The 26,294-nt window shown below is 46.6% G+C and overlaps 1 protein-coding gene across 1 annotated transcript in view; it reads right to left on the bottom strand.

The window, feature by feature from the left end:
• COL4A1 (collagen type IV alpha 1 chain) overlaps window positions 1–26,294 on the bottom strand; it is a 224,624-nt gene that overhangs the window by 76,787 nt on the left and 121,543 nt on the right. The window contains exons 14-20 of the mRNA XM_050946956.1: window positions 25,860–25,895; window positions 25,645–25,704; window positions 21,096–21,140; window positions 14,627–14,680; window positions 12,805–12,846; window positions 6,679–6,772; window positions 3,735–3,770 (exon numbers count right to left, since the gene is read on the bottom strand). Of these exons, the coding sequence (XP_050802913.1) occupies window positions 3,735–3,770; window positions 6,679–6,772; window positions 12,805–12,846; window positions 14,627–14,680; window positions 21,096–21,140; window positions 25,645–25,704; window positions 25,860–25,895 (367 nt within the window). The remainder of the gene's footprint in view (window positions 1–3,734; window positions 3,771–6,678; window positions 6,773–12,804; window positions 12,847–14,626; window positions 14,681–21,095; window positions 21,141–25,644; window positions 25,705–25,859; window positions 25,896–26,294) is intronic.

Below are 26,294 nucleotides of genomic sequence, written 5' to 3'. Positions count from 1 at the left end.
CCCCGTAAACGAGTTCCACAGGTTAATTGTGCCTTGTGTGAAGAAGTACTTCCTTCTGTTTGTTTTAAACCATCTGCCTATACTTTATCTGGGTGTTCCCTGGCTCTTGTGTTATGTGAAGGAGTAAATAACATTTCCTTATTCACTTTCTCTACACCAGTCATGATTTTATAGACTTTTGTCATATTCCCCCCTTAGTCATCTCTTTTCTAACCTAAACAGCCTCAGTCTTTACTCTCTCCTCATATGAAAGCCGTTCCATACCCCTCATCATTTTTGTTGTTCTACTCTGTACTTTTTCCAATTCTAATATATCTTTTTTTGATACAGGGCAATCAGAACTGCATCCACTATTCAAGGTGTGGATGTTGCTTTACATAGTGGATTTATGTTATTCCCTGTCTTCTTATTTATCCCTTTGCTAACGGTTCCTAACATTCTGTTAGCTTTTTTGATTGCTGCTGCACAATGGGTTGATATTTTCAGAGAACTATCCACAGTGACTCCAAGATCTATTTCGTAAGAGTTAATAGCTCATTAGACCCCATCATTTTGTATGCAGAGTTGAGACTGTTTTCTCCAATGTGCATTACTTTGCATTTATCAACATTGAATTTCATCTGCCGTTTTGTTGCTCATGCGCCCAGTTTTGTGAGATCCCTTTGTAACTCTTCACAGTCTGCTTTGGATTTAATTATCTTGAGTAATTTTGTATCATCTGCAAACTTTGTCACCTCATTGTTTATCCCTTTTTCCAGATGATGTTGAATAGGACTGGACCCAGTACAGATCCTTGTGGGACCCCACTATTTACCTCTCTCCATTTTGAAAACTGACCATTCTTTCCTACCCTTTGTTACCTATCTTTTAACCAGCTACTGATCCATTAGAAGACCTTACTTCTTATCCCACGACAGCTTCCTTTGCTTAAGAGCCTCTGGTGAGGGATCTTGTGAAAGGCTTTCTGAAAGTCCAAGTACACGATATCCACTGGATCACCCTTGTCCATCCTTTTGTTGACCCCCTCAAAGAAGTCTAATAGATTTGTGAGGCACAATTTCCCTTTACAAAAGTCATGTTGACTCTTCCACAACATACCGTGTTCACTTGTGTGTCTGAAAATTCTGTTCTTTACTATAGTTTCAATCAATTTGCCTGGTACTGAAATCAGGCTTACCTGCCTGTAACTGCCAGGATCACCACTGGAGCCTTTTTAAAAAATCAGCATTACATTAGCTATCTGCCAGTCATCTGGCACAGACGCTGATTTAAGCAATAGGTTACAAACCACAATTAGTAGTTCAGCAATTTCGTATCTGAGTTCCTTCAGAACTCCTGAGTGGATACCATCTGATCCTGGTGATTGATTATTATTTAATTTATCAATTTGTTCCAAAACCTCCTCTATCGACACATCAGTCTGGGACAGTTCCTCAGATTTGTCCCCTATAAAGAATGGCTCAGGTGTGGGAATCTCCCTCATATCCTCTGCAGTGAAGACCAATGCAAAGAATTCATTTAGCTTCTCTGCAATAGTCTTGTCTTCCTTAAGTGCCTCTTCAGCACCTCAATCCTCCAGTGGCCCAACTGTTTGGCAGTCTTCCGGCTTCTGATGTACTTAAAAAAAATTGCTGTTAGTTTTTGGGTCTTGCTAGTTGCTATTCAAATTCTTTTTGGCCTGCCTAATTATACTTGTACACTTGACTTGCCAGTGTTATGTTGCTTTTTATTTTCCTCAGTAGGACTTGACTTTCAAGTTTTAAAAGATGTCTTTTTTTCTCTAAGAGCCTTTTTTCACTCTGTTGTTTAGCTTTGGTGACAGTTTTTGGTCCACTAACTGTTTTTTTTAATTATTATTATTTCGGGTATACATATAGTTTGAGCCCTTATTATGATGTTTTTAAAGTTTCCATACAGCTTGCAGGCATTTCACTCTTGTGACTGTTCCTTTTAATTTCTGTTTAACTGACCTCCAAATTTTTGTGTAGCTCCCCTTTCTGAAGTTAAATGCTACTGTGGTGGGCTTCTTTGGCATTGTCCCTCCCACCAGGAAGTTAAATTGAATTACATTATGGTCACTATTACTTAGCAGCTCAGCTACATTCACTTCATAGGCTTGACCCTGTGTGCCACCTAGGATCAAATCAAGAACTGTCTCTCTCCTTGTAAGTTTCAGGACTAACTGCTCCAAGAAGCAGTCACTACTGGTGACTTGAAATTTTATTTCTGCATCGCCAGGCTGAGGTGACATGTTCTCAGTCAACATGGGGATAGCTGAAATCCCCCAACTGCCTTCTGTTTTTGTAGCCTCTCTAATCTCCCTGACCATTTCACAATCACTGTCAACATCCTGGTCAGGAGATTGCTAGTATATTCCTGCTGCGGTAGTCTCTTATCTTATCTCTTACCTTGATTTCAGGAGCACTTGAAACAAAAATATTAATGGGAATCAGTGGATAAGTGGGAAGTGAAGTGTTAAGTTAATAATTGTTAGTAAGCATAGTGACAACAAGTAAAGAGCATCATTTAACAGAGAGAGGACTACTTAAGATCTCCTTTTAGTAATTAATACTGTTCACTCTAGTTTTCAAAACCTTCATCAGTTATTTTTGTTAAGATCCATCATTATTCATTAATCATTAGAACTGATTTTTAAAACATTTTGTTCCTTTTACTACATTAAAACAAAAGACTTGAAAAATCACACAAGCCCACACTTCATTTAGGTCTACTCTGTAGCAATGACTAACTAAAAGTCATTGCTCTTTTTATCTTGTCACATACAGTTCTTTAGGGGGTTTACAGCCTACCACATGCATTATCCTCCCCCTTAAACTTTGAAAACTTTCCTGGCAATAATATGACACTGCTTCACCCAAGCTTGAATATTTAGCTCACTGTCAATACAGATCATGACAGCCCATGACAGCCACATAGCACTGGTATCACTGGCAGATTTGAAGCAGCCACATAGCACTGGTATCACTGGCAGATTTGAAGCAGATGTCCTGGAGATTTAAATGGTCTGTTTGCTTTTCAAAACTCAGGAGTCAAGGCCATGGCTTGTGAGGTCAAATATAGATATATTTATTGATCTTGCTTTGGAGTCCTCAGAATTTTTTCACTAATTTCAATTTATGTTTGACATTTTCCACCCAGCTATAATGAGTGTCAACACAATGATAAATCCCCCAAATTCAATACTCAATAACAAACAAAGGGACAAATCCCAGGATGTGTTACCTTTCCCCTGAAAACTCATAAGAAAAGAAGACAAACACTCTGAGCAGTCAGCTGGGGTGGCACCCCCAGAATCCAGCACTAGGACTTCCTGCCCTCACCTCTGGTCCAGGGACAATGCATGGCTCCAAGAGAGCTATGTTTTCCAGACTTCTTCTGTCTGGCTGTTCCTCTCAGACCCCATCCCACTTCCATTTTAAGATAAGTTTCCCAGCACAGAGAGGACTCCATGCAAAATTAATACAGCCTCAACATTCTCCATAGAAAGCAGGGATTGTGCCACAGAGGTAGCTGACATCCTTCTTCCATACATGAGGAGGAACAATCCATACAAAGATCATGAGGGGATAATTAGATCCCCCAAGAGGGCAGCATATGCCCACTCTGGAGGTCAGGGAGTGACTGAGAGTGGCAGATGCTCAGCACCCTTCAAGATTGACCCCAGAAGAATTTTTTTAAAGGAGTGAATAAAAACAACAGTCATATGCTCATACCTGGAGGACCTGGGCGTCCTGGTATACCTGGAAAACCTAAAAACAAAGGTGCTTTTTATTATGGGATGAATGCTAATGAAATAGATAATGTCAACGGTAATGATTTCATAGCATTTATTATGCAAATATCCACCACCACCTTATAACACTGGAGAGTAAAATAATACCTAGAATCAAAACTCAGATGATTTAATCTAAAATGATTTGCAAAAAATTCGGTAAAAAATAATCTGAGACTGACATCTATGGAAGTCTGCAAGACAGAAATTTGTCAGAAAGACCCCAATCCTGTAAAGTGCTGCGTGCCCTCAACACTCCATTGGAACTAGGTGGATCAGACCCTGAATCAACACCACTGGACAAGGACTAGTCTACCACTGAAACATTCCAGGTAATTCCTACTATTGTTACTGGCAGTTAATCATATTTATTCAAAACAAAGCAGATCTTCAACTGAAATTCTTAGATTATACATAAAATAGTGACATTTCGCTAAATACCTGACACAGCATTCTTTGTGCCCCAAACTCCTGTTAAAGTCAGTGAGAACTCAGGATGTGCAAGGAATACCAAGCTAGCTGGAAAGTTTCAAAAGTTTTGAAATGTCTTCCAAAAAAATGGGAAAAATGCTCAGTTTTCCCCCATCTATTTTCTGACCAGCTTTATAAGTTACTTACATACCTTTTAAGATTGAAAATGTAATTACTGATTGTGACTATGTAAGGAAATTATGTACCTGAGTCTCTTTTCTGTTATCCTGCTTTCCTGCCGCTATAACTCAATGTCCATTTCTACGTCATGGTCACTGGAGTATGACCAACACAAAACTGGTGTCTCAGTGAGGAGAATCAGACCTTTTGTTCTTTCTGCGGTCACTTTACCAAGTACCAAACTGCAGCCTAATCTAAGGTGGAAGAAGGTATCCTTGACAGAACTGAAGGAATATCTGATTTTTTTCAGTTCTCTGGCAGTTTCAAAATATTGGGGGGAAAAACTGATTCAGATTGAACTGAACCTGAAAATTCCAAAAACTTTTGGTTAACAGAAAAAGTGTGTTTCAAATCTTGTTCCTCAGGAAATGTTGTTTCCAGACATTGTTCAAGGTCTAGATCAGGGATCTCAAACTCAAATCACCATGAGGGCTACATGAGGACTAGTACATTGGCCTTTTCAGACAACGATACAAAAGTATAGTAAAAAATGAACTAAATGAAGAGCAATGTAGTATGCTATTAAAAGTCAATGTTTTAACTTTTTAAAAACTGTAATGTGAAAAGAGGTTTTAATAAAATATAGACACCTGTAACTATTCCTTATGTGGTCAGTAACACCGATGATGATCTACACCAAGGGTTTCAAACACGTGGCCTGCGGGCCGTTTCCTATGGCCTGCCATAGGAGCCAACTCTCTCCTGCACTGTGTAACCCCTTCCACCCGCTTGGTCACAGCCCAAAGTCGAGAGAGAAACTGAGGCTCACCTAGGAATTATAAAAATGTTACAGAAAATTTCCACTTTGTCACAGATATTGCCCAGTGTCTCAACAGAGAGACCCCTGGGCAGTGGGGGGGATGGACCTCTGGGTGCCCAGTACTCCTAACAGAGAGATCTCTGGGTGATGGGGGGACCCTGGTGCCCAGCACCCCAACAGAGAGAGCCCTGGGCAATGGGAGATGGTGCCTGGTGCCCCTAATTAACAGTCCATCACAGGGGTCTCAAACATGCTGCCCAGCCGCAGCCCTGCCCCTACCGCGCCTCTTCCCACCCCTTCCCTGCCCCTATTCCAACCTCTTCCCCAAAGTCCCCACCCCAACTCCGCCCCCTCCCTGCCCCTATTCCAACCCCTTCCCCAAATCCCCACCCCTGCCCTTCCTCTTCTCCACCTCCTCCCCTGAGCACACGGTATCCCCGCTCCTCCCCCCTCCCTCCTGGAAAGTCCTAAGCACCACCAAACAGCTGTCTGGCGGCGGGAAGCACTGGGAGGTAGGTAGAGGAGCAGGGACGTGGCCCTCTGGAAGGGGTGCGGGGAGAAGGGAGCTTGGCTGCTGGCAGAGTCAGCGCCTATGGTGGGCCACGTGTTTGAGACTCCTGGTCTAGATTCATAGAATGGCAGGAGGAGGAGCCAGAGTTGTCGACCTAATAACATTTAGCTCAGTGGTTATGGCATTCACCTGGGATGGGGAGACCTGGTTTTGAATACCCTGTTAACCTGAAAGGAACATGGATTTCAACCCAGGTCTCTCTCTTTCCAGGTGAGTGCCCTAACCACTGGGTTATGAGCTATTCTGGGCTGGATCTCTCTCCATCTCTCTGGCTGAAGCTGTTCCACTTTGTATAAGATACACAAATTGGGCCAAAACAAGAGAGTAAGAATGACTCTATAGGCTGGTCATCAGGCCACCCACCTACTTCAAGTCTCCAGTGACCATTTAACTATTTATACAAATTGGAACAGCTTCAACAGGAGAGTTGGAGAGCGACCCACTCCAGAATAGTCAACAGCCTGGTGGTTAGGATATCCTAATCACTAAGCTAAAAGTTATAAGGTGAGCACAACAACCACCTCTTGTGAAAGCAAAACATTTTTCTGGCCAAAAACTATTTTGTAAATTTGTGATAATTCACAAATAATTTGGGTCTACTGAAACTACAATAAACTATTTGTCTGAAAAATTTGCCCAGCTCTAATCCTTTACATAGGGCACAGCAAAACTACAACAAAATGTGAAACATGCCATACAGCAACGGGAATCATACCATATCCAGACAAAATTACATAGGAAATATACATAAGCAGAATGTAATAACCCAACAACAATTCAGTGACAAAATCAGGGCATTTCATTATCATATAGCTCCATTAAAGCATTCAAGTAATTCAATAATCTCCTTTAAAAAGAAAGGAAGACCATATATGAAAACAAAAATGTAATAAAAATGCATACCTTTTTGACCTTGTTCACCTTTTAATCCTGGAAAACCTGGAGGACCAATATCTCCTTTTTCACCATAAGCATCCAGTGTTCCAGTACCTATTACCTAAATCACAGAACAAATACCAAACTATTAGGAAATACACATGGGCAGCAGGTATAAGGCCTGGGGAGACTAAGCCTACTCAAATAGGGCAAGAAATGCCAGATGCAGCTCCCTTTGGAGTGCCACCACTGGAAGCTCCTGAGAAGTGGGGGAGGGGGGGCACTGGCACTCCAGATTCCAAGGTTTCATGACTCAGTGCCGCCTCTTGTTCTCAACCATAGGTGCACATTTCTGACCATGCCAAAGTAGGCCTGGTAGACAGCCTGCTGACAGGGGAAGTGTTGGAATGGGTCTCTCCCCTGTTGGAAACCAACACTCTGGTTTTGTCTAACTTGGATGCCTTCCAACAGATAATATCAAGCATCTTTGATTACCCTATCTGCACCTGCTCTACTGAGGCTGCCCTGCAAAAACTCCAACAGGGGTTGGACCCAGCCATTGCCTCTGTAGCTTACTTCCACCATCTCGTATCAGACACAGAATGGAAAGAGGCGACTCAGTTATATCAGTTTTAATAGGGCCTGTGGGATGAGGTTAAGGACAAACTGGCCTGAGTCAAGACCTCAGTTGGCCTGGACATCTTCATAGATCTTGTCATCTTTATTGACAATTATCTACATGAACAATGGGAAGAAAGAAGAGGGGCACCATGACTGTGCTCCCTGCTATTGGATTCCCCCTGACCTGTTGAACTAATACAAATAGACCTAACCCATCAGCAACTCACCCTGAAGAGAGAAAGCACTGGCGATGCCTTAAACTTGTGTTACTACTGTGGGGAGCCAGGCCGTGAGAACTCCAGTTACCCTACAGGGACCCAGTCCAAAGGAATTTGGGAAATGAGCACAGTGAAGAGGGCTGGCCTGGATGTCCTGGCAGAGTATCCCCTTGAAATCCCAACTGAGGACCTGATAGGGACATGCACTGGCTCCTGTCGAGCAGCAGCACATCTACAAGTCACAGCTAAATTGCGAATCCCAGGACATTCCCTAGGCCCTCATTGACCTGGGTGTGACAGATAACTTCCTTGATGAAGAGGCAGCCTGGGCACTAAAGATTCCCCTGCAGCCCAAGCCTGTTCTGGACCTAGTAGAAACGACTGAAGGGTCCCTCTTATGAGCCAGGCCAGTGGCCACAAAAACTGCTCAACTCAAAGTTATGATTCAGGGGCAAGGAAGACCCTACAGCAAGGTTTCTCAAACTGGGGTCGCCACTTGTGTAGGGAAAGCCCTGGCGGGCAGGGCTGGTTTGTTTACCTGTCCCATCTGCAGGTCCGGCCGATCGTGGCTCCCACTGGCTGCAGTTCGCTGCTCTGGGCCAATGGGAGCTGCTGGAAGTGGCGGCCAATATGTCCCTCAGCCTGCGCCGCTTCCAGCAGCTCCCATTGGCCCGGAGCAGCGAACTGCGGCCAGTGGAAGCCGCGATCAGCTGGCCTGGCCCACAAAGGGCTTTCCGTACACAAGCAGCGACCCCAGTTTGAGAAACTCTGCCCTACAGTTCAGTGCCATTCATTCCCTGCACTTCCCTCTGATCCTGGGTGTTTTGTGGCTGCCCTTCCACAATCCCCTTATCCACGGATTCAGACTAAGAATAAGAAGAACTTCCCAATTCTGCCAGCAGCACTGCTTAACTCCAGGAATTGGCCAGCAGGCAGTAGCTCCCCAACAGTTCCATGCCAGGGTATGGGGCCCAGCAGAGCAGCCTGCCGATTGTGGTCCTCAACTTCCATCCAAATACAGTGACCACAAAGATGTATTTGGAAAAAAGATGCCTATACCCTGCCCCCACACAGAGACTATGACTGCCCAATTGAGCTACAACCAGGGGCAAACATTCCGTTTGGGTGTATATATGCCATAACAGAGCCTGAACTAACAGTGCTGTGCACCTATCTTCAGGAAAACCTAGACAAGGGCTTTATTCATAAATCCATGTCGCCTGCTGGAGCACCAGTCCTCTTTGTTTAAAAAGAAGGATGGGAGCCTCCGACAATGTGTTGACTATTGGGCTTAAATCAGGTCACCTTTAGATACTGATACATCTTGCCACTAATCCCCAAACTAATGGACTATGTGAGTACTGGCTGGGTGTACACAAAGCTAGAACTCCGGGGGGCCTACAACCTAGTACATGTTAGAGCTGGGGATGAACTGAACACCACGTTTTGAATGAGTTATGGTCACTTTGAGTATCTTGTGATGTCCTTTGAGTCAACAAATGCGCCTGTGATGTTCCAGCATTTTAACAACAATGTACCTCAAGACATTCTTGACCAATACATGGCAGCATATCTGGATACTTATTTTTTCAGATAGTGCCGAACAGTTCATGTGTGTCTATGCATGTATTCCATCCTGGAGAGGCTACGCAAACATGGCCTCCTTGTCAAACTAGGAGAATGTGCTTTCTGTCAGTCCTTCATAGGATAAACCCTAGGAATTCTATCTCCAGCTGTTATCAAAATTGACCCATGCAAGGTAAAGGCAGTCCCTGAGTGGGCTGTAGCACAGAAGGTCTGCTACTGGGGTTTGCAAACTTCTATCTGTGGTTCATCCTGAACGGATCACCCCTCTCACTACCCTACTTCATCAAAAAACCCAACAGGTTCCTCTGGTCTTCCGAGGCCTAGTAGGCCTTTAAACAATTAAAACTAACATTTACTACACTTTCCACATTGGTTCATCCCAATACCACACAAGCCTTCATCCGTAAGGAAGATGCTTCCAGCTCAGCAATCAAAGCAGTGCTGTCCCAAAGGTATGGCCCTCAACAACAACTACATCCGTGTGTCTTCTTTTCCAGAAAACTCACACCCATGGAGCAAAACTATGACATTTTAGACCAAGAACTCCTGACAATTAATACCACTTTTGAAAAGTGGCACCACTATCTAAAAGGGGCCTGGTATCCTTGACTATCTGCATAGGGCCAATGCCCTTAACCAACAACAACTTTGGTGGGCCTTATTCTTTGTGCGCTTTAATTTCATAATTTCCTATAGCCCAAGAACCAAAACCAGCAAGGTTGATGCTTTGTCCTGGAAGGGCAAGTATTACACTGATCTTATGGACGCGAATCTGAAACCCTCCTGCATAACATTCTGGGTGCAGATCCCCAAGACCTGCACATCCTGATAAGATCAGCCTCAGCCATGGGATCCCTGCAGTCATGCAGGAAGCCATAAGTAAGGAAACCCATGAGGTTCAAGATGGGGTAATTGATGTAAAAGGGCATATATATGTTCTCCTCGGGCCTCGGAGGACAACCTCCCTACAGGTATGCCATGACTCTCCCCTGGCAAGGCATTTTTGTCAATTTAAAACTCAACACATCATTTCCTCTGTCTTCTGGCTTTGCATATGAGACATAGTGCAGGCCTACATGGCCTCTTGCAACGTATGTGCCTGCTTCAAGCTGGCCCATCAATAAAACCCTGGGACTCCTGCAACCCCTCAAGATTCTGCCTGGCCCCTGCACTATCATTGCATTAAAATTTGTAGTAGAACTACCCAAGACCAATCGGTTCATGACCATCCTGAAAGTCATGGACCACTTCACAAAGATAGAACACTTCATCTCTTGCACTGCCTATTCTCCTCCCAGGAAACTGCCTGGCTCTGGGTTGACCAAGCTGTCCACTTCCATAGCCTCCCAGAGAGCATTGTCTCTGACCAAGGAACACAATTTGTCTCGCACTGTTGGCAAGAAGCTCTCTTTCTGGATTTGGGGACATCTGCTCCTGCTTATCACCCTCAGACTAAGGGTCAAGCTGAAAGAACCAGCCAGATCCTGGAGCAATATGTTCAGTGTGATATCAATTTCAACCAACAACTTGTCCTTGATGCTACCCCAGGCAGAGTTTGTATACAGTAACACAGAATATGTGTCTATAGGGCAAAGCCCCCTTTTTTCAAATTATGGGTTCCATTCCCAGTTCTACCCAAAGCTACTCACAACTTCCCAAAATCCAGTAGAACCTGGATTGAATACATCAGCTACGCCAAACCCAAATTGACCAAAAAGTTCACCTGGAGGGTGCCCAAAAGAGCTACAAATAATACCACCAATGACAGGAGGGGCCTGCCCTGTCAGTAAGACCCAACAAAAACCTACACATGAACAGGCTGTCTTCTAAATTAGAATACCAGATCCTTGGCCCCTACTGAATTTGCTGGCAAATTAATCCTGTTGCCTTTGAACTCGACTTGTCCTGTTCTCTCTGAGTGTACCCCCTTTTCCACATATAACTCCTGAAGTCCCACCTTCCAGACCCATTCCCTCACCATTTTGAACTCCCATCTACCCACCCGCCAGTCAGTATGTGTTCAACACCACAATGAGTACATCTTCCAAGAAATCTTTGATATCAAAATTAGGCAGGGTAAACACTGATATTTTGTGGATTTGGAAGGCTATAGTCCTGAAGAGCGCACTTGGGAAATAACAGAAAACATACATGCTCCTAACCTGGTAAATCCTTCTAGCAGAACCACCCTGAAAAACCTGGCCACAACCACCTAGAGGGCACACTAGGGGAGAGAGTGATGTGGGGGAATCACAGGCCTTGAACCTGGGTTCTCAGGCAGTGCACAGGCCACAACTGCCACCCAGCAACTCACTTAAGTACCTAGGGGAGGGTCCAATGAAGGGTGAGCATGCAGAGGGCCCTGTACCCAAGCTCTCGATTGGTAGGAACATCCAGCCCCTCAGTTGGAAGTAACAACAGGAAATTGTCTGGAAATAAGAGGAATCCTTGGCTGGCTGCTACTATGGACCCCTGCTGCTTACTTGACTCCCAAATCCTGCATTCCTGCCTGCTCTCAGTTCCTGCTTCCCCACCTGCTCCTGGTTCCCATTTTCCTATCCCAGACTTCCGTCTACCCACAGTTCCTGCTGTCCTGCCCTACTCCAGGCCACTCCTCTTCCACCTTACCCCAGATGGATGTCATCTCTGGCTCTGCTCCCTGGCTTGGTATCTGATGTCATCTTCAGTTTTGAGCCACAGCTCCAACCACTAGGTTTGACTCCTGCTCCCATCACTAGGCATGACCGCCCATACCTTAGTCACTGAAACTGGGCAGTTTTAACGTCCCTCTGCTGTGAGAATTGTGCAAAGCAGCCTGAGGGCGTATCTTCATAGGATGTTAATGTGCAGCTGCCCAGTGTGTAAATCTACAGCTCCCTGGGTTGCCACGTACTAACTCACCATGGGGACCCTGCACTAGTATTTCAGTAACACATTTTGATGTATTCCTGTTTCAAACAGTAATATTTCAATGCGCACTATAGAACTTTTAGTGCACAGTAGCAAGGTCTATACAGGACATTACTGCACTGCAAGCTAGTGCATTGTAGATTTACACCCTGATCTAACTGTGTAGCCAAGCCTTTAGTGTAGGCCAGGATCTAGTTGATAATACTTACACTACATTTTATTTTAATATAGTTTGTTCTGGTGATTTCTGAGTACATAGAATTGTACTTGAAGTACAGTACCCTAAATCTACATAGAAATACTCAGGAATAATGCACAATTGGTTTAAAGAAGTTATCCATTCCTTTCATCCCAAATATAGGGAAGACAATTCATAGAATTTGGGACACATGTGCCTGGCTAACTGCAATCTACTTCTAAAAGTAGTGTGAAAAAAAACCCCTGTACTACATCGTACAGTCAATAAACCATGCTCTGAAGTCCTTATTTGCACCATTGTTAGTAATTATTTGTACTGCTTTATAATAATAGTAAGGCAGCAGTAATATTTTTAATCCATAAGCCAAAAGATTTAAAACTCAAACGATACAAATTGCTGCGATATAGAAGTTTCCCTTTACAGATTTCAAATATACTTGGACAATATAGGGCTTTCAAGTTTTGCTCCCACTGAAAATCAATGGCAATATTGCCACTGATTTCAGTTGGATCAGAACCTATGCATAACTTTTGAAAAAAAAAAGTCCCAAGTGCTTTGACTTCCATGCGGGTTTGGTATTTGTGTTTGTTTCATATAAGCAACATTTAATTTACTTACTCTTCCTGGAAGTCCTGGAAGACCTTGTGTGCCCTTGTCTCCCTGAACAGAAAAAACAATTTACATTTTTAAACTCAAGTACCATATAATGAAAACTGATCTATCAATGGCATTCCATTAGCTTTTAAGTCTTACACATGGAGACTTTATGTTCTAACAATTTACTCACTGAACAAGATCAATATAGAATCCACTTTACAAGTGCAAATTTGTGCCCGATTCATGTGCACGGACCCCTTCTTCTGCACAAACTCACAAAATACAAAGAAGTATGCAGCCAATTAATTGGAGCAGTATGTTCAGTATTTTTCTAAATGACGGGACATGCACTGTTTTATACTAAGTTACATTTATTATTATAGGTAGGTCTGGTCGCACTACCTATTATTAAGGTGCTGACACTTCCCATTGTAAGACCTTGTTTTCCATTGCGTATAACTTTGCCAAACTGTAACTGTTTGGGATGAAATCTTCCAAGGTAGGTGTCTGCCTCAGGCTGAATTTTTGGGGAAAATTTCAATCAAAATGAGAATTATGCTAGGGAACTATACATAGTGTTGCCCATGGTAAAAAATGCAGACAACTTTTTACCTGGAAAGCTCTAGTTTCCCCATACTATGGAGCAGGGACTTGAAAATTGTCAGGAGGTGGCATTTATGTCATGGCTGTACTTTTTGCTATCCCTGTTAAAATCTGCCCAAATCTGGTCAAGTTATAAGACCTTGAAAAAATCAGTTCACACACGCTCAGGGGAGACTTCTTAGATTTTAGGAGCTTAAGTCTCCAAAGATTCCATCCTCCTTGAGCGTGATTGAGCCTCTCACAGCTCCTAGTACTAATCAAACTGTGCATTCCCACAAGCAAATTGGGCATGATCTTTCCAGACCAGGGGTACAAACATAAAGCTAGACTTTCTCTGTAATGGCTGTTCCCAGTTACTCTAGGCCAGGGTACAGCTGGGCACTGGATCTGAGAGCAGGGAGTCTCTCTTGTGCTCTCAGTGCCCTTCATGCTGGCTCCCAGACAACGGGAAGGAGAAAGCCAGGAAGGAGAAAGTATGGGTACGTCCAGACTACCCGCCGTATTGGCGGGTAGCGATCGATTTTTCAGGGATCGATATATCACGTCTCATCTAGATGCAATATATCGATCCCTGAAAGCGCTCCCGTCGACTCTGGAACTTCACCGGAGCGAACAGCTGTAGCAGAGTCGACATGGGAGCCGCAGACGTCGATCTCGCGCCGTGAGGACCTGAGGTACATCAATCTAAGATACTTCGACTTCAGCTATGATATTCACGTAGCTATTCACGTAGCTATTCGACTTCAGCTATGCTATTCACATAGCTGAAGTTGCGAAGCTTAGATCGATAACCCTCCTAGTGTAGACCAGTCCTATGATTTGAATGCAGAGGAGACAAAAGCCGGACTGGGAAGAGGGAAAAGAGTAGATTGGGACAAAGAGTCTGGGAGAGTGGGACTGCAGTGGGGGGCAGGAGAAGAGAGACACTGTGACTGGTTGGGCAAAGGCAGTGGGACTGAAAGCTGGAGGTGGGGTGGGGCTGGTGTGAGAAAGAGGGAGACCATTTGATCGTGTAATTAATGACTATCATATTTCATATGCACAAGGAGGCTGAAATAAGATTGCACAGGCAACCTTAATTCTGGCATTTCCTAACTTTTGAATGATTGACTTTGTAATCTTAATAATGTTTTTTAACATAGCCTTTTGTGTGTATAATATGTAACTGGTTACTGTAAGCTATGAATGCAAGATATTAGCTATCAATTCTGCCCCAAAGAGATAACATTTAATTACTTACCTTAGGACCAGGGTCACCTGGTAGTCCTGGAACTCCAAACCCACCATCCTCCCCCTATATGTATATTGGGGTGGGAGAAGAGAGAAAAAACAAATCAGACACAATAAATACAGTTGCACCTTATTAGTGATAGTGTCTCAGTTTAAATCCTCAAACTGAACACTTTTTCAACACAAAAAAGACGGTTACTCACCTTTGTAACTGTTGTTCTTCGAGATGTGTTGCTCACATCCATTCCAGTTAGGTGTGCGCGCCGCGCGTGCACGTTCGTCGGAAACTTTTTTACCCTAGTAACTCCGGTGGGCCGGCAGGTCGCCCCCTGGAGTGGCGCCGCCATGGCGCTCAATATATATCCCTGCCGGCCCACCCGCTCCTCAGTTCCTTCTTGCCGGCTACTCTGACAGTGGGGAAGGAGGGCGGGTGTGGAATGGATGTGAGCAACACATCTCGAAGAACAACAGTTACAAAGGTGAGTAACCGTCTTTTCTTCTTCGAGTGATTGCTCACATCCATTCCAGTTAGGTGAATCCCAAGCCATACCTAGGCGGTGGGGTCGGAGTGAGAAGTCGCGGCATGGAGCACTGCAGATCCGAAGGCCGCATCCTCTCTCGACTGCTGGACCAGGGCGTAGTGGGAAGCAAAGGTGTGGACCGATGACCAGGTCGCTGCCCGACAGATTTCCTGGATGGGCACATGGGCGAGGAAAGCCAGCGACGACGCCTGCACCCTGGTAGAATGCGCAGTCACACGGCCCGTAGGGACGTGGGCCAAGTCATAGCAGGTCCTGATACAGGACGTTACCCAAGAGGATAACCTCTGGGAGGAGATAGGAAGCCCTTTCATGCGGTCCGCTACCGCCACGAAAAGCTGGGGGGATCTGCGGAAGGGCTTGGTCCTCTCCACGTAGAACGCGAGAGCCCTACGGACATCAAGCGAGTGGAGCTGCTGCTCCCTGCCTGAGGAGTGAGGTTTCGGGAAAAAAACCGGAAGGAATATCTCTTGGCTGATGTGGAAGGACAAGACTACCTTGGGAAGAAAGGCAGGGTGCGGTCTCAGCTGCACCTTATCTTTGTGGAAGACTGTATATGGGGGGTCTACCACAAGAGCCCGGAGTTCCGACACCCGCCTAGCTGAGGTGATAGCTACTAGAAAGGCAGTCTTCCAAGAGAGGTAAAGCAGGGAGCAAGTAGCTAACGGTTCAAAGGGGGGTCCCATGAGCCGGGACAACACCAGGTTAAGATCCCAGGTTGGAGCAGGGAGATGGACGTTAGGGTATAAACGTTCCAACCCCTTAAGGAATCTAGACACCGTCGGGTGAGAAAAAACAGAGCGACCATCCGCACCCGGGTGAAAGGTGGAGATAGCTGCCAGGTGGACTCGCAACGACGATATGGCCAGACCTTGCTGTTTGAGGGACCAAACGTAGTCTAAGATGTCGGCCACCGAAACTTCCATAGGGCGGAGATTTCTCTCCACGCACCAACAGGAGAAACGCTTCCACTTGGCCGAATATGTCGCTCTCGTGGAAGGCTTCCTGCTGCCCAAAAGCACCTCCCTCACCGGTGTGGAGCAGCGCAGCTCAGAACCGGTCAGCCACGCAGGAGCCACGCCGCTAGGTGCAGCGACTGCAGGTCCGGGTGACAGAGGGTCCCGTGCTCCCGGGTAATCAGGTCCGGGTGAAGGGGCAGGGGAACTGGGTCGGCTATGGTCAGGTCCAGCAGCATGGGGTACCAGTGTTGCCTGGGCCATGCCGGGGCTACCATGATCACGTGAGCCCTGTCCCTGCGCACCTTCAGAAGGACCCTGTGGACCAGAGGGAACGGGGGAAACGCGTAGTACAAGTGGGTCGACCACTGAATAAGGAAGGCATCCGCTATCGACCCGGGCTCCCTGCCCTGAAAGGAGCAGAACGCTTGGCACTTCTTGTTCCCCCTGGACGCGAAGAGGTCCACCCGGGGATAACCCCACCTCCGGAAGATGGAGAGGGCGACGTCCGGGCGAAGGGACCACTCGTGCGACAGGAAGGACCTGCTCAAGCGATCCGCCAGCGTGTTCCGTACTCCGGGGAGGAAGGAAGCCGTGAGGTGAATGGAGTGGGCTACACAAAAGTCCCAGAGTCGCATCGCCTCGTGACACAGGGGGGAGGATCTGGTGCCGCCTTGCTTGTTGATATAGTACATGGTCGTCGTGTTGTCGGTGAACACCGCGACACAACGACCCTGAAGCTGATGGCAGAACGTTTGACAAGCAAGGCGGACCGCTCTCAACTCCCGCATGTTGATGTGCAACCCCACCTCCTTCTGGGACCACAGGCCCTGCGTTCTCAGGGTCCCCAGGTGGGCCCCCCAGCCTAGATCTGAGGCATCCGTTGTCAGGGACACCGAGGGCTGAGGTGGGTGGAAAGGGAGCCCCGCACATAGCACGGACTGGTCTAGCCACCAGCCGAGAGAATCTAACACCCTTTGGGGGATTGTGATCAGCATGTCTAGCGGCTGTCTTGCCGGCCGGTAATGATCGATGAGCCACAACTGGAGGGGCCTCATGCGGAGCCAAGCGTAACCGGTCACAAAGGTGCAAGCCGCCATGTGGCCTAACAGGGCTAGACATGTCCGCACTGATGTCAAGGGGGCTGTCCGCAGTCGTTGAACGATCGCCGACAATGCCTGGAACCTCTGCAATGGCAGTAAGGCCCTGGCCACAGTGGCGTCCAGGACGGCCCCGATGAATTCCACCCTCTGCGTGGGAATCAGGGTGGACTTGTCCGTGTTTATCAAGAGGCCCAAAGTAGCAAACATGCCGGTGATCACGCGGACATGGCTGCAGACTTGCTGTTCCGACGTGCCCCGAATCAACCAATCGTCTAGATAAGGGAACACGTGGATACGACTGCGTCGAAGATGCGCCACAACAACTGCCATGCATTTTGTAAACACCCTCGGGGCCGTGGAAAGGCCAAATGGGAGGACTGCAAATTGGTAATGAAGGGGGCCCACCACGAAGCGAAGGAAACGTCTGTGGTGTGGCCAAATGGCAATGTGAAAATACGCGTCCTGCATGTCGAGGGCGGCGTACCAGTCTCCCGGATCCAGGGATGGGATAATGGTCCCCAGGGATACCATGCGGAACTTCAACTTCACCAGGTATTTGTTGAGCTCTCGCAGGTCGAGGATAGGCCTGAGGCCTCCCTTGGCCTTGGGGATCAGAAAATAACGGGAATAAAACCCCTTGCCTCTCTCGTTTTCCGGAACCGCCTCTATAGCTCCTTTGCTGAGGAGCGTCTGTACCTCCTGTCGAAGGAATTGCTCGTGAGAGGGGTCCCTGAAGAGGGACGAGGAAGGGGGGCGGGAAGGAGGAAATGATACAAACTGCAGGCGGTATCCCGTCTGCACCGTGCGTAAGACCCAGCGGTCCGATGTTATTCGGGTCCACGCTGGGAGGAAAAACGAAAGGCGGTTGGAAAACGGGGGGGAAGGATCCATGGGGGAAACTGATACTGCGCCCTCGGGCGCACCTTCAAAATGAAGGCTTGGGTCCAGGCGGGGGCTTAGAGGAGCCTTGGTTCTGCCCCCCTTGGTTCCCCGAATGCCTGCGCCTTCCATTCCTGCCGCGGCGCCTGTTAAGGTCCTGCCGCTGGCGGAACTGGGAATACGGCCTGCGCTGCTGTTGTTGCTGTGGCCGGAAGGGTCTGCGTTGCGTTCCCGGTGTGTGCATCCCGAGGGACCGCATAATGACCCGATTGTCCTTCAGACTCTTGAGTCTGGGGTCTGTCTTTTCAGAAAACAGGCCCTGGCCTTCGAAAGGGAGGTCCTGGATGGTATGCTGGAGCTCCGGCGGAAGGCCAGAAACCTGCAGCCAGGAGATGCGGCGCATCGTTACTCCCGACGCGAGGGTACGGGCAGCCGAGTCTGCAGCGTCCAAAGAAGCTTGCAAGGACGTGCGTGCAACCTTCTTGCCCTCATCTAAGATGGCTGCAAATTCCTGGCGAGCGTCTTGCGGCAGCAGCTCCTTAAATTTGTCTGCTGCCACCCAGGAGTTGAAGGCGTATCTGCTTAGCAGGTCTTGCTGGTTCGAAACCCTGAGCTGCAGCGCCCCAGCCGAGTATACTTTACGGCCGAGGAGGTCCATTCGCCTGGCCTCTCTGGATTTGGGGGCTGGAGCTTCCTGCCCATGACGCTCTTTGTCATTCACTGATTGTACCACCAGGGAACACGGTGTCGGGTGTATATGGAGGTACTCATAGCCTTTAGAAGGGGCCATGTACTTCCTCTCGACGCCCCTCGCCGTAGGGGGGATGGAGGCCGGAGACTGCCAGATGGTATTGGCGTTGGCCTGGATGGTCCTTATGAAGGGCAGGGCGACCCTGGTGGGAGCATCCGATGAGAGGATGGTAACGATCGGATCCTCTATTTCCGAGACCTCCTCGGCTTGTAGACTCAGATTCTGAGCTACTCGCCTGAGGAGGTCTTGGTGCGCCCTGAGATCCAGCGGGGGGGGGCTACTGGAGGAGGTACCAGCCACCGCTTCATCAGGGGAGGAAGATGAGGAGACCCCCGGCAAGAGAGTGTCTAATGGAGGGTCTCCCTCGGCCCTCGCCTCTGCCTCAGGAGCCAGAGCGGAGTCTTGCTGCTTGGACCCTTCCTCCCCATCCGGGGAGGGAGGGGGGCGAGACAATGAGGCTTCCGGCGCCCTGTGCTCTGCCGTCGCAGGCCTAGCAGGGAGCTGTTGGGGCCCCTGGGCTTGATGGTATGCCCAGGGTGTCCAAAACCCCCATTGCTGCGGGCCTTGGTCGTGTTGTGGCGGATCGTTAAATAGCGCCGCCTGCCGGTCGGTGCCCAGCGCATACCCGCTGTCCGTTTGGGAGGAGACCGACGGCTGTCTAGAAGGCCACGGCGGGGCTGACCCTGGTTGGTAAGGGTCTGCGCGGGTCGGCATGGACGAACGTCTCGGTGCCGGGGACCGGTACCGGGAGTCATATCAGTGCCGGGATCGGGACCGGGTTCTGTCTCAGTGCCGGGATCTGGACCGGTACCGGCCGCTGCTTCGGTGCCGGGACCGGGACCGGGACCTGCCACCAGCTCGGTGCCGGGAGGTCGACCGGGACCGGGACCTGCCACCAGCACGGTGCCGGGAGGTCGACCGGTGCGGCGAGTGATGGCGGGACTGGCTCCTGGAGTCACGGTGCCGGTATCGGCGGCTGGAGTCCGACCGGGACCGCCTTGAGGTCGACCGGTGTCGCGAGTGCGACCGGTACCGCCGAGGAGAGCGGTGCCGGGACTGCGAGCGGCGACGAGATCTCGATCTGCCGTGACGTCGGGACCTGGACCGTGAGCGCGAGTCCCTAGACGGTGCCGACATCATTGGCTTGCCTCTAGACGCGACCCGCACCGGAGGTACCGGGGGTGGCAGCTGAGTAGGCTCAGTTAAGGCAATGAGGTCCCGAGCCGAGGCGAAGGTCTCCGGCGTGGATGGGACCAATATCTCGACCCCAGATCTCAAGGGGGAGCTTGGCGGCACCGGACTCGACGGACCCGCTGGGCCCGGAGTCGACGGTGCCTGCGGCGCCGCGGCCGATGTTGAGGCCGGGCGCTCCAGTCGGGTCTGCCTGGCTGGAGTAGCAGACTTCGACGGTCTTGGTTCTGTCCCCGGTGCCGGAGAAGGTCGGTGCCGGGGAGTCTTTTCGGTGCCGGTGCGATCCGGTGCCGGCGCCGAGATCACGGCCTGCGAAGCCGCCGGGTCAAGTGCCGCCTCCATAAGGAGAGTCCGGAGTCTTTGATCCCTCTCCTTTTTTGTTCTTGGCTTAAAAGCCTTGCAGATGCGGCACTTGTCCGATCTGTGCGATTCCCCCAGGCACTTCAGGCACGTGTCGTGGGGGTCGCTGGTGGGCATAGGCTTCTTGCAGGCCGCACACTGCTTGAAGCCCGGCGAACCAGGCATGAGCCCGGTGCCGGGAAGGGCTAAGCCCCCGGCGAACAACTATTTACAATCTATTTACAGTTAATTACTACTATCTATACTTAACAATCTAACTAACAACTATAACAATACGAGAGATAACGAGAGATAACAAGGAGAGCTAGGGACGTGGAGGACAGCTATGCCGCGCTCCACAGTTCCAACGACCGACACGGCGGTAAGAAGGAACTGAGGAGCGGGTGGGCCGGCAGGGATATATATTGAGCGCCATGGCGGCGCCACTCCAGGGGGCGACCTGCCGGCCCACCGGAGTTGCTAGGGTAAAAAAGTTTCCGACGAACGTGCACGCGCGGCGCGCACACCTAACTGGAATGGATGTGAGCAATCACTCGAAGAAGAAGGCAAATTATCTAAATAATTCTGAAATCTGCTGGAATCACTCCACAATTTTCAGTTTTCTTATTTTTGCATACAATGGAATCAAACATTTAGTATAGAAGAAAATTTTTTCTTTTAAGAAGCTAAAGAGTAATATTAAAAATGCAGTGAAACATACAGGTTGTCCTTTTGGTCCTTGCTCGCCATCTTTTCCAGGTTTTCCCTGTAAAGCACAAAATTCCACATTACTGAATCATGAACATCAAATTTATATCATTTCTGTACACATTGCCTGAAACATTAAAACTAAGTATCCAGCAATATAATGAGTTCATGAATCCTCTTTTCACAGCTAACAATGCACAATGTATGACAATGAGGAAAAATATGACCATGGAGGATGTATATTTCCCAGCATGCTGATAATCTAGAGCAGTGGTTCTCAAACTTTTTATATTGACAACTCATTTCACACAGCAAGCCTCTGAGTGTGACACCCACCCCTTATAAATTAAAAATGGGGGTAATTTAATTTTAATGTAATTTTAATTTAACAGGGGCTCAGGCTGTCAGTCCCGCCAGGCACAGGCTGACAGCTGGCAACTCCCAGGTAACAACCTCGCAACACCTTGAAGGATCATGACCCTCAGTTTGAGAACTCCTGGTCTACAGTCAAACGTAGAGCTGCAGCTCTCCCCATGTTGCTCAGATGGTACTTTAGTAGACAATTAACATTGTTCTTATTTTATTTATTATATAATCAAATTTTATCTCCTATATTCCTTTTGTTTGTTTGTTTCTTTTAGGAATGACTGTGCATAGATACCATGAATGACAGGTGTTTCTGAAATAATGGTGATTAGGCAAATTAGCTGTCATATATGTTTCTTTTGCTCTCCGTTTTACTTTCTGATGTCTGGGGGTGATTTTTCAAATCAGTAAGAAAATAGCTAAAAGCCTTATCAATCTGCTCAAACTAAGTATGCACATTTCTTTTCTTTTAGGATTTGTATATACGGTATTTGTTTTTTAACTCCCCTTCCCCACATTGGTCTCTTTGTGGATGTTTTGTTATTTTATCAAATTTAGTTAATAAAACTACTGTTTTAAAAGAGGTGTGAGGCAGATTCTAAACTCACTGATGTGTGGAATGCATTTCGATGTCACTGGAAGTTCCATGATTAGAACAAGTAAGGAATACGGAATGACCTGAACAATGATTTTGATGTCTGCACATTTTGCTAAATTAGCCACACAAGGCTATTCAGAATACTGTACCTCTATTTCTTCAATTTACTGCCAGAGAGGATTTCACATCTCATATTTTGTATGTGTTTGTTAATATGGGTCTCAAAGAAAGCATGGAATATTTTTTTTGTGGTTTAATTCCTCTATTTGTAACACTTTGAAAGTAAATTCAAATCTATTGTCAGCAATGTAAGGATTAGTTCTTAGTTAACTAGACTATCAAAGGCAACAGTAACTGATCTATAATATTTTATTTTTTACATCAGGACTATAGCGTTTTATTTGTCAATTGTGCCTTTCATTCTAGGGATAGATAATATTTATATGTGCATGTGCAACAGAGTACAAATGATTTATGAAATGGTTATAACTGGTAAAGAAATCACTACGAACACTTACCACATTTTAAGGGTAATTTCTTTATAAATTGTTTACTGTCTATATATTTAAAAACAGTTGGGCTATCTTAAATTGTATTAAGAAAATAGATTGGCACAGAATATATGAAGAGACATTGGACTAATACAGGGATCAGCAATCTTTGGCATACGGCCCGCCAAGGTAAGCCCCCTGGTGGGCCGGGCCGGTTTGTTTACCTACTGTGTCCACAGGTTTGGCTAATTGCGGTTCCCACTGGCCGTGGTTCACCGCTCCAGGCCAACGGGGGTGGTGGGAGGCAGCAGCCAGCACATCCCTCATCCCATGCTGCTTCCCGCCGCCCCCATTGGCCCGGAGTGGCAAACCACGGCCAGTGGGAGCCACAATCGGCCAAACCTGCAGATGCAGTAGGTAAACAAACTGGCCCAGCCCGCCATGGGGCTTACCCTGGCAAGCCGCGGGCCAAAGGTTGCTGATCCCTGGACTAATATTCAGACAGTGTAAGGCATGAACACTGCATGCAACTCAGTCTAATTGAAAATTGATTCAATAAAAATAAACAAAGAAACACCAAATTCACACCCAAAACAAAAAACTGCTAGGACAAGAAATGATAACAGAACAGAAAATAACACATATAATCAGACTACAACCGGAATAAGCAATTCTGAATCACATCATGGAGGAAGAATGAGCTGTTGGTTAACCATCAGTGACACCAGATAAAGGGATGTAAATACTTATTTTTCAAAATGTTTATAAGCGAGAAAGTGGCAGTAGTAATCTGAAAACAACTTAATGAAGATTCTTCAAATAATTCATCAAATTGTAGACAAATCATTCAATAAAACTTGAGTTTCAGATCTTAAGGATTTGTTTGATAATGTTTCTTTCAAAATTTTTCATTACTTCAGAAGTAATGGAGATTTATCCAAAGAGCAAAATATGCAACAAACATATTAGAAACTTTCTTCATGAGATAATACCGAAAGTAGCATGATGTCCCGAATAAGCTATACCAGGATACTTTGATTTCTTTGCAAGAGTTTCTCAAATTTTTCCAGTTGGTGACCCCTTAATTTGAAGTCAAATATTTCCACAGGCCCCTTACACCTATATTAAGAGTACAAAATGCATAAATGATAAGCCCATATAATTTATCAGTGTTTGTCTTTTGAGATGTTAACAGAGAATACTTAACCTTGAAGGGTAAAGGTTTAATAGGGCACGAAGGAGCAAGATTTTCTTTGCTTTAGACTTTAATAACATTTCCCATGCCTCACAAACCTCCTTAACTGCTTTTCACGACCCTCACAGGGAGCATGACCCATCAGTTGAGAAACATTACATTTAGATTTTTATACTAAACCTACCATTCTAATAAACTACAAAAGATATGCTATAGCTCATCCAGAAATATGGGCTTGACACAGGAATTACTGAGTGAGGTTCTATGGCCTGTTTTACATAGAAGCTCAGACTAGGTGATCATATCGTTCCCCTATTGCCTTAAAATCTATGAAAAACAAGTTAAAAATAAGCAAGGTAACTTATTAAGTATCAGAGGGGTAGTCGTGTTAGTCTGGATCTGTAAAAGCAGCAAAGAGTCCTGTGGCACCTTATAGACTAACAAACATTTTGGAGCATGAGCTTTCGTGAGTGAATACCCACTTCGTCGGATGGTAACTTATGTCAGTCAATTCATTTTCTCTCCATTGTTCTTCTTACAGGAGAAAAGTTATGTGTAAATTAAACAGATTTACTGTGCTTAGTGTATTTAAATTATACAGCTTAAATAACTATGCACACTTAATTATGCAAATCTTTCATTTAAGTACAGTAAAAGCTGTGTTATCTGGCACTTTACCAACCAGAAAGCTCTATAAACCGACATTTCTGATATTTGAGCACTGGCTCTGCGGCTCCCATTGGCTGGGAACTGCGGCCAATGGGAGCAGCACCTGCGGGTTGAGGCAGTGCGCAGAGCTGCCTGGCCACACCTCTATGTAGGAGCAGCAGGGACATGTCGCCACTTGTGGGGAGCTGTCTGAGGTGAACGCCGCCTGGATCTAGCACCCCAAAACCCCTCCTATGCCCCAACCCCACACCCCAAACCCCCTCCTGTATCCAAATTCCCTCCCAGAGTCTGTGCCCCACACCCGCTCCCACACCCTAACCCCCGGCCCTGAGCCCTCTCCCGCACCCAAAGTCCCTCTCTCCATTGGTAAGTATAACTCTGAGTTAACCAGAATTTTTGACTAACAGGCACCTCCCTTTCCCCCCAACATGGCAGATAACAAATCATATGGGGGGGGTTACGTTCTGTCTTGTAATGGCTTGATCCAGCTTCCACTGAAGTCAATGGAATTCAGTCAACTGTCAATTCATTGAAAGTGGGCTCAGGCCTTAAATGCTTTGTAAAGTATTTGTGAGGCTGTTAGACATCACTGTATATGTTTGGCACACAGTCCATCAGGGTAATCTGCTGGCGGACTGCGAGACATTTTGTTTATGTTGACCGTCCACAGGCATGGCTCCCTGCAGCTGCCAGTGGCCATGGTTCACCATTCCCAGCCAATGGGAGCTGTGGGAAGCTGGCCCTTTTGAAGACTTTGGCCAAAATCCCATGTTAACAAACATATCACATCTTACATCTCAATGATAAGATATCAAATTTAATAATAATTTAATAATTTTATATAAAGAATACAATGATTAGGGCCCTAACAAATGCATGGTCCACTTTGGTCAATTTCAAGGTCATAGGATTTCAAAAATAATAAATTTCATTATTTCAGCTATTTAAATCTGGTGCTGCCTTCAGAGCTGGGCAGCTGGAGAGCAGTGGCTGCTGGCCAGGAGCCCAGCTCTGAAGGCAGCACAGAAATAAGGGTGGCAATACTGCAACTGCCCCAAAATAACCTTGCAACTCCCTTTTGGGTCAGGACCCTCAATTTGAGAAACACTGGTCTCCAAAGACCAGATTTAATGGGGGGGGGAGACCAGATTTCACGGTCCATGGTGTGTTTTTCATGACTTTGAATTTGGTAGGGCCCTAACAGTGATGCTCGGTTTTTATTGATAAAATACTGTATACTTACTCGTGGGCCAGATTTCCCAGGTTCACCTTTTTCCCCTTTGATATCTGAGCCTGGAAATCCCTTAAGAACACAAACCAGATTAATCATACTGTACCTTTTGTTGTACATTTTATTTTAATTATAAGTCATTAAGACACACAAAGTTCTTTAAGGCATGGTCACCACTGGGTTTGGTAAAATCTTTTAATCAAACAAAATGATTACATAATACTTACTGAAATCCCTTTATCGCCTTTTTCACCTGGTTCACCCTAACGAAATTAGAAAACAATGAAAATCAATATATGGAAAAATTATCCATAATCCACTTCTGCTATAAATCATTTATTTCCTCTTTGTCAGATACAGTACATTGTCTCCATATTCCTCACTCTCTTTCAAATTACAAGGCCTAGTAAGCATGCAGGGAAAGGTAACTTGTCAAATTTTAAACTTTTTTTTAAAATACAAAATTAGAATCCATTCAAATCTAATGTATTATACTAATCAGGGCCATCCTTACCCATACACAAAGTATGCAGCTGCGTAGGGCACCACGAAATTTGTGACACCAAATTTCCTGGTGCCCTATGCAGCTGTGTGCTGCTCCAGCCCCTGCTCTGCCTCTTCCTCATGGCCCCCGCCCCTGCTCTTCCTAAGCCCTGCCTCTT

This window comes from Gopherus flavomarginatus, chromosome 1 (assembly GCF_025201925.1).
Source record: "Gopherus flavomarginatus isolate rGopFla2 chromosome 1, rGopFla2.mat.asm, whole genome shotgun sequence".
NCBI classification, from domain to species: Eukaryota; Metazoa; Chordata; order Testudines; family Testudinidae; genus Gopherus; species Gopherus flavomarginatus.
This window is presented reverse-complemented; position numbering and strand designations above follow the sequence as displayed.